At 35.1% G+C, this 13,990-nt stretch overlaps 2 protein-coding genes across 2 annotated transcripts in view; both read left to right on the top strand.

The window, feature by feature from the left end:
* The first annotated feature begins 2,136 nt into the window (after positions 1-2,136).
* Positions 2,137-10,599, top strand: LOC102604084 (U3 snoRNP-associated protein-like YAOH). The gene is made up of 7 exons (XM_006352963.2): positions 2,137-2,749; positions 3,581-3,917; positions 4,186-4,410; positions 6,504-6,726; positions 6,873-7,048; positions 9,213-9,278; positions 10,289-10,599. Exons 1-7 carry the CDS (start codon positions 2,304-2,306, stop codon positions 10,364-10,366), a joined length of 1,551 nt encoding a protein of 516 aa, XP_006353025.1. The 5' UTR covers positions 2,137-2,303; the 3' UTR covers positions 10,367-10,599.
* Positions 10,600-12,436: 1,837 nt separating this feature from the next.
* The window catches only part of LOC102603747 (serine/threonine-protein phosphatase 6 regulatory subunit 3), a 20,577-nt gene continuing 19,023 nt past the window's right edge, over positions 12,437-13,990 (top strand). The window contains exon 1 of the mRNA XM_006352962.2: positions 12,437-12,732. Within this exon, the coding sequence (XP_006353024.1) occupies positions 12,688-12,732 (45 nt within the window). The 5' untranslated portion in view covers positions 12,437-12,687. The remainder of the gene's footprint in view (positions 12,733-13,990) is intronic.

The raw sequence follows: 13,990 nt of genomic DNA, 5'->3' as shown, positions 1-13,990 counted from the left end.
ATTTGGGAGAGTGGTGAGCGAGATCTGGGAGAGTGGCGAGCGAGATCTGGGAGAGGGGAGAGAGGGGAACGAAAATATATGTATATATACAATTTTCTCTGGCTTTATACAAACACAAATGCATTTTATATAATTTGCGTTTTTTGTATAAAATGAGAGAGGCGAGTGAGAGAGCGAGATCTGGGAGAGGGGAACAAAAATATATGTATATATACAATTTTCTCTCGCTTTATACAAACACAAACACACTTTATACACTTGCGTTTGTATAAAAAACATGAGAGGCGAGGAAGAGAACGAGAGTGGCGAGCGAGATTCACCAGGAGAGAGGTGAAATAGCAATAGTTTGCTATGAGGTACAATTAAATCAAACTATATTTATAGCATTTAATTTGAATTAATAGTTTGCTATTATATACAATTTTCCTCTTTTTTTTTGGGTTGGGGGGGAGGGGCTAGTTTGGGGATAAGGACAAAATAAATTGATTTTTTCAACAAAAAAAAATTGTAATTTAAAGTTGGAAGAGAGTTTTGAAAAGTGTGTTCCTTCCTACCAAACACACCCTAAGAATTGATAGCCCCATAATAATCAAAACTGTTATCAAAAGGGGAATTTTCACAAATAGCTACTATATGAAACTTAATTAGGCTCTCTAGCTATAGTTTGCCTAATTACGTTCCATAGCTATAGTTTCAGTAGCTATGAATATTTTCCTTTGTATATTTCACATGATTTTAATAGTATATACAATTCATTTTTCAAGAATTTGATGAATTTAGACGGTAATTTCGGTTGAGAAAAAGGAAAATAATCTCATAAATTATGGAATTGTATCTCATTAGAGTTTCATACCAAATATGACTCCCTCCATACTAACAAATATTTATTATCAATTGATTTGTATATATTGACTTATATGAGTTAGATATTGTGTTTACTGGAAATGTATACATTGCACATTTATTTTGTATAAGTATAATTTTGATGATATAATTTTTGTATAGTTGTCTAAAAATTATAATGAATTTGTATATGTATCAGAATATAATTTATATTCAATTTGTATAATTGTATGAAGTGACTACTAGATTCATTATTATATTTGTATTATTATACATTTAATTGACGGCTAGAGTTATACAATTAGAAATTTTTCATAACTTATACAAATCAAATGTATCAACAAATTATATATACAAAAAAGATAATTGATAAATACAAATGAATCTATTGTATATGTACCACTATTGGACAAAAAAATATACAATTAAATGTATATATTTGTATAAAATCTGAAAAATCCGTAACATTATGCAAAAATAACAAAAATGAATTCATTAAAATATACAAATTAAGTTATACAAAAGACCGCAATTCCTTCCCCATCTTGTTGGTCCATTGACTCTTCTTCTTCTTCTTCTTCTTCTTCATCCGTCTCTTCTTCTTCCATCTCTTCTTTTTCCTCTTCGATTAATTGCTTGTAGATGCAATTTATTTTGCCTTACAAAAAGATAAAAAAATCGCTCAATTTTTGTGAATGCATTTGAATACCTCGAGTGATTCTCTTATGGCTGATATCGAGATTATGACTGAAAAAATATTAAACTATGGGAGAAATTAAAACAAATACAAAAAAATAAAAATTGATGGAAGGGTTTTTTCAAAATCTAAAATTGATTCGGTTGAGAAATTTATAGGGGATTGAGAGACTTATGGAGAAAATTAAGTGAGAGTGAAAGAGAGAGGTAGTGGGAAGATTTGTATAAACGGGGAATTGGGTTACTACACGTTCTATACAAAAAAGTGGGGCCCAATTTAACAATTTTCTTAAACAATAATCATTTTCTATAATTAATTAAAACTATAGTCATGTAGCATAATTAAGTACTAAATGTTAGCTTAGCTATATAATCTTCTCTTATCAAAATACCTAAATCAATAATCCATATCGATAAATCAATATATTTTTTCGATTCAATTTATTTATTTCGGTTTAGTTTCAAACAACTCCATTAAAGAGCACCCAAAATAAATTAGATCCGTTGCAAAACTTCCGCCCATTATACCTTTGTGTGAGGCCCAAACCCGCACGGCCCATTTACCCGTTTCTAACATCTCCCTCTTTCCGTTTCTTCTACTACCCTTAAACCCTAAACTCTGTGTGCTGCCATTGTTCACTGGTCCTAAAACCCTAGTCACTACATTACTGTTCCTTTGCTTTTATTTCAATTTCAATCCAAATTAGCAACTGATTGTAACATATTTCTGCAAAAGTTGTGAACTTTAAGCTCACAATTGAATCATGAAGAACCTGAAAAAGAAGAAAGCTTCAGCTCAAAACACCCAGAAGGGTAGTAAGAAGAGATTTTCAGTTGAAAGCGACCCATTTTTCAATGAAGACAACGACTTGAAAAGGCGAAAGAGATTTGGAGATGATGAAGATATTGAGAGCAGTGATGATTCAGAGGACATTTATGGGTCTGATGATGAAGGAGTGGATAGGAATGAGAGGAAGGATGAAGAAGAGGAGGAGGAGGAGGAGACGGCAGCTGAGAAGAGAAAGAGGCTGGCGGAGACATTTTTGCATAGTATGAGGGAGTCGAAGAGGAAGGAAGAGGAAGAAAGAGAGAGTGGAGAGGAATATGATAGAGAGGAGAGGGAAGCAATGAGAGACTCATGGATGGTAGACATGTTGCAGAAGGAGCAGATGGAGGGCAGTGGTCGTTCCAGAAAAGCTATTGCTTCCAGGTGTGTGATAAGTATGGATTGTTATTCCATTTTACCTGAATTTACTCTGTTCTGGCATGGATAGCTCGATGGGTTTTAGTAATTCATGTAATTGCTGGATTCCGGGTTCCCAAGGGGATGGTGGTGTGGTTAGGTATATAAGTAACAACTTATAGGTCCTTTGGGTTAGAGATGAGCTATGTAGGGATCATATGCGGAGAGATTAGTAATGCAATGATTGCAATGCAGGGCGTGTATAATGTAAAGATTATGCCTTTTTGAATGTTTAGTTTCATATATTACATTTTACTAGTATACAATGTATAATTAAAATATTTGTTGTACTTTTTTAACAAAATAAACATTTTCTTGTTATAATGTTGATTTCTAGGTGGAGATTCATCTCCTTAAATCCCAACCAAACATTGTAAAATTTATACTAATTTTAGTGAGATTGTATGTCCTACAATCTAAACTAAATGGCCCATGTTCGAATCCCATGCACAAGCTGACCTAGACTCCATCATCACCAGCGGATTAATTGTATATGATGGTTATTTTCAGAGGTCAACCAAATCGAGTAGAAGCACCATGAATAGCCCATCTTTGTTTCTGTTTTAATGTTAGAACGTGTTGTGCTTGCATATAGGCTATAGCTGAGGTTTTTTTGAGTTAAAAGCTGCTATTTCATTATCTCCTATTTAGAGAATCAAATAATTGCTACGTAAGCTGTTGTGTTTTCCAGTATTACCATGAATCATGATAAGAGATATTCAATTTTTGCAAGTAGTTAAATAAAAAAGGACATTGGTTTTAGATAGTTATTGAGTTGTACCATTATTCATTCTCCAGGATTCAAAAGCCTACTGAGGGATTTCACCTTTTAGTGAAACATCGACAGTCTGTAACTGCTGTGACTTTATCTGATGATGACTTAAAGGGATTTTCATCTTCTAAAGATGGTACTATTGTTAGCTGGGACGTGGACAGTGGAAAGACAGAAAAGTATGCATGGCCTACTGATGAAGCTTTGAAATCACATGGTGCAAAGGAGCCACAAGGTCGGGCAACAAAACATAGTAAGCATGTTTTAGCTTTGGCTGTCAGTTCTGATGGACGCTATTTGGCAAGTGGAGGCTTGGACCGTCACATTCATTTGTGGGATGTCCGAACACGGCAGCATATTAAGGTATTGTGATCAACTTTAGATTCTGACTCTCTCTCTCTCTCTCTCATATCTCAAATTAAATCTGTAGAGCTAGATGACAGCTTGGAACTCGTGTTGGCCAGACTTCTCCTTGCAAGTGCAATAGCACTAAAGTGACTTTGTTGGCATTTCCATTGCAAGTTCAATTTTTTGGAGCTAATTGCGCTCTTCAAATCTGAAAGAGGCTAATTCACTGATTCTTTATTTAACTCTTCATTGCTGCTCTAATATGGAGATGATTCTTTTACAGGCATTCCCTGGTCATAAGGGACCTGTTTCATGTTTGACATTCAGACAAGGATCTTCTGAACTGTTTTCAGGGTCGTTTGATCGATCCATCAAGATATGGAATGTCGAAGATAGAGCTTATGTAAATACTTTATTTGGTCATCAAAGTGAAGTTCTAACCATTGATTCTTTGAGGAAAGAAAGGGTTTTGACAGTTGGACGAGACCGAACCATGCACTTATGGAAGGTAATTCATGGCCTTTCATCTGCTTTCAGGAATTCTTTTTCCTAGCTATGTATCTGTGTGGCGAAAGAAAATCTGGTTGTTTCTTAAGTATTCAATGATTTTTTTTTTCTATGAGGAATTTAAACGAAGATCTGCGTCTTGTTGATGAAGAAGTCCTTCTCATGACAGTGTATTTTTTCCAGTAAAAGGCATAATTTAGTTGAGTTGTCATCCAGCATGTCTTTCCTTAGTGCCTGAGGTCTGAGCTTTTTAGGATCTAAGAGTTTTTGTTTGTCAAAACTCCTAATAAGATTCCTTGAAGGTTGCTCTAACACTGTTACTGAGTCTCTGATGTCAGATAACTTCAATAAAAAAAAAGAATAGTAAAATTTTTAGATGTCTTTTAAAAAGAACATTATATAATATTGAGTTTGAGGATGTCCAACTAAAAAGGAATTAAGGCATGTAAATTGGGTTAACCCTAGTTTTAAGGATTTGCAATTTGTCAAATTTAAGTTGGTGAATCCTTTTTTATAAGGTTGTAAGAATAGCAGACAAAACATTCTTGCTTCCTTACTCGTAGATTCAATGGGATGTTAGAAAATCTTTATGAAGATTATATGTTGGTTATAGGGTGTGGAGTGTGGAGGAATATCATGAAGGGATGGGTAGATTTTTATGAAATATATGCTGTGGAGATTTGTTGTTAAAAGATGAGATTCCGAGTATGTATGCAGTATTTTTGTCAAAAAAAAAAGAGTGTATGCAGTATCTTGTCAAAGGGAGGCGGTAGTCCAGCACACTAGGTGGACACAAGTGGCAGAGATGGTTTGGGATTTGAGATTCAGGAGGGATTTCCAGAATAGGGAGGTGAATGAATTTGTTGCTAACTTTACTACATCAACATTGTGAGCGAGTTGAAAGACTCGATACAATGAGATGGAAGTTGGGGAACAAATGTGTGTTTTCTGTCAAGTCCTTGAGAAGCTTTTGGTGAGGACGAAGGAGGCTTTTCCTGTCAAGTCAATTCGAATTCCTAAGGTGCTGAGGTAGGTGTGCTTTTTTATCATGGTTAGCTGCTGGAGGGGTGGTTTTGATGGCGGAAATCTTTAAGAGAAGGAAGGTTGTGTGTATCAGCTGTGTTACTTGTGCAAGGAGGCGGGCGAAGCTGTAGATCATCTTTTACTATACTGCAGCCTAGCAACGAGGATGGGATATGTTTAGTTGGTTTGGTATACCTTAGGTGATGCCAATGTATGTGAAGACCGAAGAAACTGTTGTTTTGCTGGAAAGCCGGAGAAAGAGCAGGGCATGGAATGTTGTACCTCTGGCTTTGATGTGGATCATTTGGAGAGAGAAAATAGGAGGGCTTTTGAAGGGGTAGAATTGAGTTTTGGGCAGTTGTAATGTAGTCTCTGATCCCTTATTTATTCTTTGGTGAACTGATGTAGTTCCGGCTTGTATAGTCGATTGGGTGTCTTTTGCAGGGAACCATATCTTTATGTAGGCTCTTTACTTTTTGGTATGCTTCTTGTATACCGACTTTGGCCTTTTGATTTAGGAAACGAACTTCTTTACCTGATAAAAAAGGTTTTGCTGATCCATTCCTGCTGAGAGGATCCCTTGTGCAGTTGTGCTACTAAGGTTGTAAGAATAGCGAAAGAAGCATTCTTGCTTGCTTACTCCCAGATTCAATGGGATGTTACAAAAACTTTAAGAAGATTATATGTTCAGGTTATGGGTGTTGCTGATCTAATCTTCTGAGAGTTGTCTTGTGCTACTATGAAGTTGCCTTGGGGATCTAATTTTTCTGTTTTAAACACGATAACTTAATTTCTTTTTAGTGTATTATGGTTCACCACAGTGGTCATCATAGATATATCCTTGAAGTTCCATAAGTGAAAGTTTAGTTGAGAGGGTTCTATGACTAGGTTCCACTCGTGGTACCACTGAATGCGCAAGGTTCTTTCTTGAATTAATAAGAACAAATTTTGAAGTGTCCTTGTTAACAAGTTAAATTCTTTTTACAACTAAACTTTGCTAATGTATCCACAGATAGTTCTGACTCTTGATAATTTTCGTTACCACTTTGCCTCCCTCTTTCCTGCCAATAGGTTCCAGAGGAATCTCAATTGATATTTCGTGCTCCAGCAACTTCCCTTGAATGCTGTTGTTTCATCAATAATGATGAGTTTCTATCTGGTTCTGATGATGGAAGTATTGAGCACTGGAACGTAACAAGGAAGAAGCCTGTCCACATTGTAAAAAATGCACATGCTTCATTGCAATCAGTGGGAATTGAACAGAGCAATGGGGCACTATCAAATGGCCACATGGGTAAGCTTTAATGTTTGTATTTTTCTGTTATCTCTCTCTTATGCTAGAATTCTTTTAGTTGTATGTTTTAATATCGATATGTAACTTCAATATGAATTCTTTCATTAAAAGGTAATTGAAAAACTAAAACGTGTTTAATCTTGCAGAAAATGGCACCCTTAATCCTCAGTGTCATTCCTCATCAGCACTCTCTTGGGTTAGTGCGCTGACAGTCTGCAGAAATAGTGATCTTGCAGCATCAGGAGCTGGCAACGGGTCCGTTCAACTGTGGACAATTGAAAATGAATCAAAAGGCATCCGGCCATTGTTTGAGCTCCCAGTGGTAAGAATCGATCAGTGTGTCTCCATCTGATTCTTTGGAACTTCTTTGGATTTAGTTTGGTAATACTAGGAGTCTGTGACTTAATTATACCCAGGAGTAGAGGGGATACTGTGTGTGAGTGGTACTAGATTTTGTGGCTCACTTAACATCTGCTAGTATTACACAGGCGGAAAATATTGTGTTAGAAAGGCATGATAGGTTACCAACCCTATACAGGTCTAGTGACATATGTTAACCCTACAACATTATGGTTTCGTCTCAATAGAAAAATGATAACTCTGCAGGGCTTTTAAGTTGGCCATAAAAATGCAGAATTGGTAGGAGTTTAGACTGTTCAGAATTCTATTCAAATCTATGGCTGTTCATCCAGGCATACTGAAATGGGCAAATCGAAATGTGCTGCCAACTCTCGTTCTTCTTCTCCTCTTTCCAAGCAAGTGCCAACTAAAACAAATTCTGCCATTACCAACATAGTTCATTTGATATCAGATTAGTTTTGTCAGTCCAATACTGAAGCTTATTCTGAAACAATAAAGAGCAATTAACAAGATTGTTTTTGAAAAGGTAACAGTTTATTGCTAATGCTCAATTAACACTAAGAAAGTGCAGATCTGTACTGGTATACAAGGCAAAGAGCATAGTTAGTCATTTACCATTTCTTTTTCTTTTTGTACACCAAAAGAGAAAAACATGTATGCAATTTAACTTGATCTTCTGGATAGGATTGACTCTGCCTTCAGTATACCTTTCATCCCTTTCTTTCTGCTATACATGTAGGGATTCCATTCCACCATTTGTTCTGCCTCCTTGAATTCCTTTGCTGCTCCAGCATCTAAGAATGTCTATTGGTATTCCTAGGTATCATCCATTTTAGACCCGCCATATTTAAGAAAAGGATTTTTTCTAAAAAAAGATGCCAAGGTTGGTCTGTTATTGGACAATGAAGGAATAAATGGCTAACTGTTTCTGGGTTCTTTTGACAGAAAAAGTCACCTAGAACACAGCTGAAAACCCCTTTTCTGCCGATTTTCTTGTGTCAAGCATGATTCTTTTGCCACCAATCAGGAGGAGCATGCAAATTTCATTTGTCTATCCACTTCCCAAATCTGTTTCCATGGCCAACATAGTGACTGTTGCACACACCTGTAGTGAGAGAAGTGTATTATGATTTTACTGGGGATATTGATTTGACATAGTTTCCTTTCCCTGCCAAAAAATGAGACAGTATAGCAATTCTATCCATAATCTCACTAATTCTCCCTAACTATCACAAAGGGATTGACCTAGATATTAAAGATCTGGAGTGAAAAAAGAAGAAGAAGAGATAACTGTTTCAAAAAAAAAAGAAAAAAAAAGAGCTGGAGTAACAGCCTTAGGAACAAGGTTAAAATCTCAGCAGAGGACCACATTGGGTGAATCATCCCACTCTATAAGTCTTGGTTGGATTAGTCGAGGTGCAAGCACAAGGTTGTTTGGAGACGAACATTTTCTGAAAAAAAGGTCTCTTACTATCATCCCCTTTGGTAATACAGTCCGTCCTTTTTTTTATCAGCAAACAAGACAGACAAACCCGTGAGGGTTTCAAGTAAATTGTTCAACACTTCTATTTTTAACCCATTGACATTAGCACTGGTTTAAACTAAAGTTCCCTCTGGGATATGTAGAACAAATAGAGCTTTTAAAAGTTAACTGACTTAAGCAGCTGTCCAAAATGTTGTTTATAGATTGCCTTTTCTAGTTAGTCTTGCATTATCTATGTTCAAGTTGAGTTCTTCGACATCTTAAATCAAAGTCAATCTTCCAGTTAGTTGTTTGGTGTGAATATAAAGTTACCCTTTTCTCAAAAAAGTCAAATCTTCCAGTTAGAAGTCTTGCAATGAATTTCTTAAGCAGTTCACCATATATGAACTCTACTAAACGTTGCACTTAATGGTTAACATACATTGTTCTGTTTACTTGAAGAAGCCAAATACTTATATAGTGTTTTTGTATCCTTGCTCACTGTTCTTGATGCTCAATGAAATTGGCAAATGAGATTTAGCGTGCTCAATTCATTGGACTTAACTTATAAGCAATAGTTCCGGGGCTGTTTGTATGCTGCTTGTAGACTGATGTTGCTTCTTTAGAACAATGTAATGCTGATATGATCATTGTTTTAATGCAGGCTGGATTTATAAATTCCTTAGTTTTTTCAAAATCAGGACAGTTCTTGGTTGCTGCAGTAGGGCAGGTGAATGGTTCTATCTCCATTTTTATGTTTCAGTGTTTTCCAACTTAGCCGAACAGATCAAAAAGATTTAATTTCTTCCATATTTGTTTGTTTTGATGATCCAACTTCTTGATACAATAGTACAATACATCACTCAACAATTTTTTGCTTGGCCAATTCTTTTCGACTGTGATCAGTGTCCTCTTAGGACTATAAGTATTTGAGATGACAAGTTAATTCTTTTATAGAGAGATTAGAATTTTTAATTTTTTTTGGGATGATTAGTTATAGTTTCTTAGTATGATTTCCTGTCTTTGCCTTTACTTGTTTGGACATTTTCAGGAAAAGTCTTAATTCTTCTTCTGTCCTTCAAAGAACCAAATCTTTTTCCTTGTTAGTTTTTCATGAAGTTATCATTTCTTCTGCTGTGTTCTTTTTTTTTTTGTTTTGATAAAGTAAAGTTGTATTCTTCAGCAATGAGGGTATGCTGGCAACCATTTCTTCTGCTGTGTTCTATCCTTGAGTAAGTTCAAAACGGTTTGCTAACAAAGATATGTGCCTACCTGAAACTTGAAATTTGATTGTGATGATGGTAGCAAGATTCCCTCCTTTGTTTGCACAAAGGCAAATGGCCTACCTGAACAAGTATTCTTAGGGTAATGATAAGAACATTTTGAGTTGGTTGCAGAAAACTAACATAGATGACACATTTTTGGAGTTGAAAGTGACTACATTTTCTCCTTGTGGATGAAAGAACATTTGGTTCGATATCCAAAAAGCTTCTTAGATATATGGGTAACTGTATCTGTGGACTAAGACTCATCTGGGTAGAAAAATACTGTGTTTTGAGTCAGACTTGGGTTATTGATCTGAGTACCTTATATTGTAATGAGCATAGTTTCCTGATGATGTGCAAAATATCATCCAATATTCTCCAGCACAGGGACGCATTGAATTCACACCTAAAGCATCGTTGATAGTCTGTATATTGCTATTTTATCTCATGTACCATCATCTGCTCTGATATGCAGGAACCTCGCCTAGGAAGGTGGGGACGTATTGCTGATGTTCGAAATGGAGTTTTTGTGCATCCTTTGAAGCATTCGTGATATTGAGCTTGTTACTCATTGTCCATTTTGGCTCATGCTAAAAGGAGGAATAGCCTTCTCTGTACTTTCTTGTGAGGTCAATATTTATTTTTATGTTGGCAAAAATTTTGATCTATCAATTTTGATATATTTTTATTCTCTCTTTTCACATTTGTTCATATTGATTCAGCTACGTAATAGAGAAATACAGAACAATTTTAGTGTATTAATTGAAATTCCAATGACTTCAGTGAGTTTGAAGGATTTACTTAATACTTCTCAAGAAACAACAATACACCTAGTGTAGTTTCACAAAGCGAGGTTTGGGGACTGTAGAATGTATGCAGATTTTACTCTACCTCAGATCTTGTAAATGTAAAGGACAGAATCTTTAAGACCTCTTTCCTCAATAGAGAAGTTTTCTTTGTCGTCACATATTCATTTGGAAAAAGTGCAAAGTGAAATAAATTGTCTTTCATTTGCAATGCATAGGTGAATATCACCAATTACAATATTAGGGGAATCGTGGATATGTTATCAAGATGACTTTTGGTACTCACTGGTCCCTGCTGGAATGGCCAGAAAAATAATGCATGATGCCCTTACAAGAGGCCAAATCATAATAATGACCTAGTTGGTCATAAGAAATAATATTCACTATGCACTCGTGTGGTTCAGTGGCCAATGAAGTTATATTTACTTGTTGATGGTGAGAAATAGTATTCACATCTGTCAATTGTCCTGCCGATACTCGATAGAAATATCGACTTTACAAAGGCTAGCGGGTGCAGGTTATAAGGTCCGTTCTCGCCTGATGTCTACTCAGTCACCACGATGGGAAAGACTAAAGGCGGCTGCTGGTGGGCAGTGTTATCTTGTACTTGTTGATGGTGAGATGTGGCAGGTATTTTGTGGAATTAATTGAGGTGCTCGAAAATTGATTCAGACATCACGGTCATAAAAACAAAAAATATTCACCTTTTCTCAAACAATTTTTCTTTTATTTGAGAATTAATGTTTTAATCATGATAATAAAATGAAAAATATTTGAAATCTCAAACGCACTTGACCACTATTTGAGTGACAGTGGGTGCACTTCTAATTTATTTCCTATTAATAACAACAGTAACATCATATCAAGCCAACAAAAGACAAGAAGTTTAAGCAATTGGAGCCCATAAAAAAAACATTGGAAAATTTTCACACCTATTTGCAGGAAACTTTAATTTGAAATATTTTTAAAAATTTGGTCTCATGAGATTTTTGTGGCTATATAGAAATAGACTAGCTCAATTTATATGACAACTTATCATCAATTGTATCAATGTAAGTGCAATTGTTATTCAAGGATAATAAATTGTATTAATCTTTTCTTTTTGATAGCTATCATATTCAGTCGATATATCTCGATTAATTTTACAAGATACCTACTAACTCCTATCAATACAAGTATGCATCAAGGCTTTGCACGTATGAGAAAAAAAAACACTTTTCTCATACATTTTTCTTTTCTACCGACTATCATACATTTTTAACAAAATACACCAACCATGCATAACCATAATTCTACTTAACAATCACAAAGTCCTTCTAACAAGTTATGAACATATATTGGACCAAAAAGCATAAAATTATGACCGTATACACTTTTCATCAATTGAATCAAATCTTAATCAAAATAAATACAATTTACCTTCTTTATGATACAAATAAACATTTCAAATTACCCAAAAGAATTATATCTTAAAAATATATATATACAAGCAAGTTATCCTTTATAAAATAAAAAAATATTTGTTTTGACATTTTCTCCCTCTCGAGTATACTACTATTAATTTTTTTTAAAAAAAATTCACCGACTAACTAATTTAAATTCCGACCTTTTCAAGAAAAAAAGAAGTATTAACTTAATATATCTATATTTTTTAATAATAGGTTTAATAAAATTTATTTCGTGGCTTATTTTGACATTTTCTCCCTCTCGAAAATACTATAATTTTTTTTTAAAAATTCACCGATCCAACTAATTTAAATTCCGTCCGGAAATTTTTGATAATAGGTTTAATAAAATTTATTTTGTGGCTTCTTTTTCTTCTCAAAGGTCCCCAAAAATACAGCAAGGAAAAAAATGCCTCTTTCCACCGTCTCACAATTGGTGCCAAGTATAATTCTTTTATGAGCATGATAACAATTGAACCGAATCCAATCTTATCAAAGACTCTGCTCCCCACCTTTTTCTAGGGCTTCCTGGGTTCAAGATCATTGTTGGGGTTGCTTTTTTTTTGTTCTTAGATCCAAATTGTTGAAAATTCTCTTCTGGGTCGGTTCTTGATTCTGAAAAAATGGCCATGTTTTGGCGTATGGCTGGCCTCTCCACTGCTTCTCCAGTAACCCCTTTAATTCCCTGTCTCATTTTTCTTTTTACTTTTTGTGAAATGTTTGTGTACGATTTGAATGTTTGGGTTGCTATATCTAGTGTTTATTGATTGGGATTGTATAGGGTGGTTTATTTTTTAAGGATTTTGATCAAATGGAAATGGGTTTTGGTTTTTGTTGAATTTCTTGTTATGTATGTTGTGTTGTGTTGTAGCAGTCTTAATTTTGAATTCAGAATTGTGTAAGGGAAGATTGGTAATGTGATTGGTCTGGACTTCTAGAGTGGGGAGTACTTTTTTGGACTGAATTTATAGTGGAAGTTAATGTTTTGGGGGTCTGGTGTTGTGGTGTTTACTGGTTGTATTCTGATTGTCTTAATTATGCAACTCGAAGAGACTGAGTGTTAAATTCCTTATTGAAAGAGGGAAAAAGGAAGAGAGTGAGTGTTAGATGGACTTGGATGATGGTGGCATTTTTAAAGATATTTTTTGGGTTAAATCACAGAGCAATGGAACAGTGGCAGAGGAGAAGTTTATGATGGACTGGTGGGCCTTATGATTGGATCTAATTTCTTGAACAAATAGCTATGGTTTGATGAATCATACATCTATAATTGCTAATTGAAGAAAATAGCACCGATGAAGTTCCTGTCTATCAGGTCCTCAATGTTAAACTGCAATTCTACCTTTGTGCAGCATTGTGGAATTTTTCAAGGAATGTACTTTTCATAACTTGCTTTTTATCCGAACTAAGTGCTAGATTATGTTGCAAATTTTAAGCTATTTTGCTTTCTAGATTGACATCAATGAAGTAAATGATATCTCTTGGTAAAATTATGTTCTTTCCAATGCAATGTACCTTTTGCCCATACTAGACGCCTTTTCTAAGCATGCCCAGGTAGCCTTTCATTTGGAATTTGTTGTTTTTATGGAATTTAGAGGAGGTGATCCGGGGAACGGAAGTCCTTTTCTTTGTACACCACATACATAGGCCATTTCAAGTTTTATGCCATATACTTGGGCAAACTTTTTTTTGCCCCTTCTTTTCTACACTTAATACCAAACTTTTGTCTCTAGAGGGTTCAAACCTGTTACGTGTGCCTAAACCACACATAAAATATAGCTTCTTTCTTGAAACATGGACGGCGATAGTATAAAATATCTAACACCTATTTTTTGACTCAATTGTTTGCTAGCTTAACTAATTGAATAATGATGTGACACAATGGCTATGGGGGTTCGGGTTGGAGACACACTTTGTCGGGGGGGA

The sequence above is a fragment of the Solanum tuberosum genome, unplaced genomic scaffold (assembly GCF_000226075.1).
Source record: "Solanum tuberosum cultivar DM 1-3 516 R44 unplaced genomic scaffold, SolTub_3.0 scf00141, whole genome shotgun sequence".
Taxonomy (NCBI): domain Eukaryota; kingdom Viridiplantae; phylum Streptophyta; class Magnoliopsida; order Solanales; family Solanaceae; genus Solanum; species Solanum tuberosum.
This window is presented reverse-complemented; position numbering and strand designations above follow the sequence as displayed.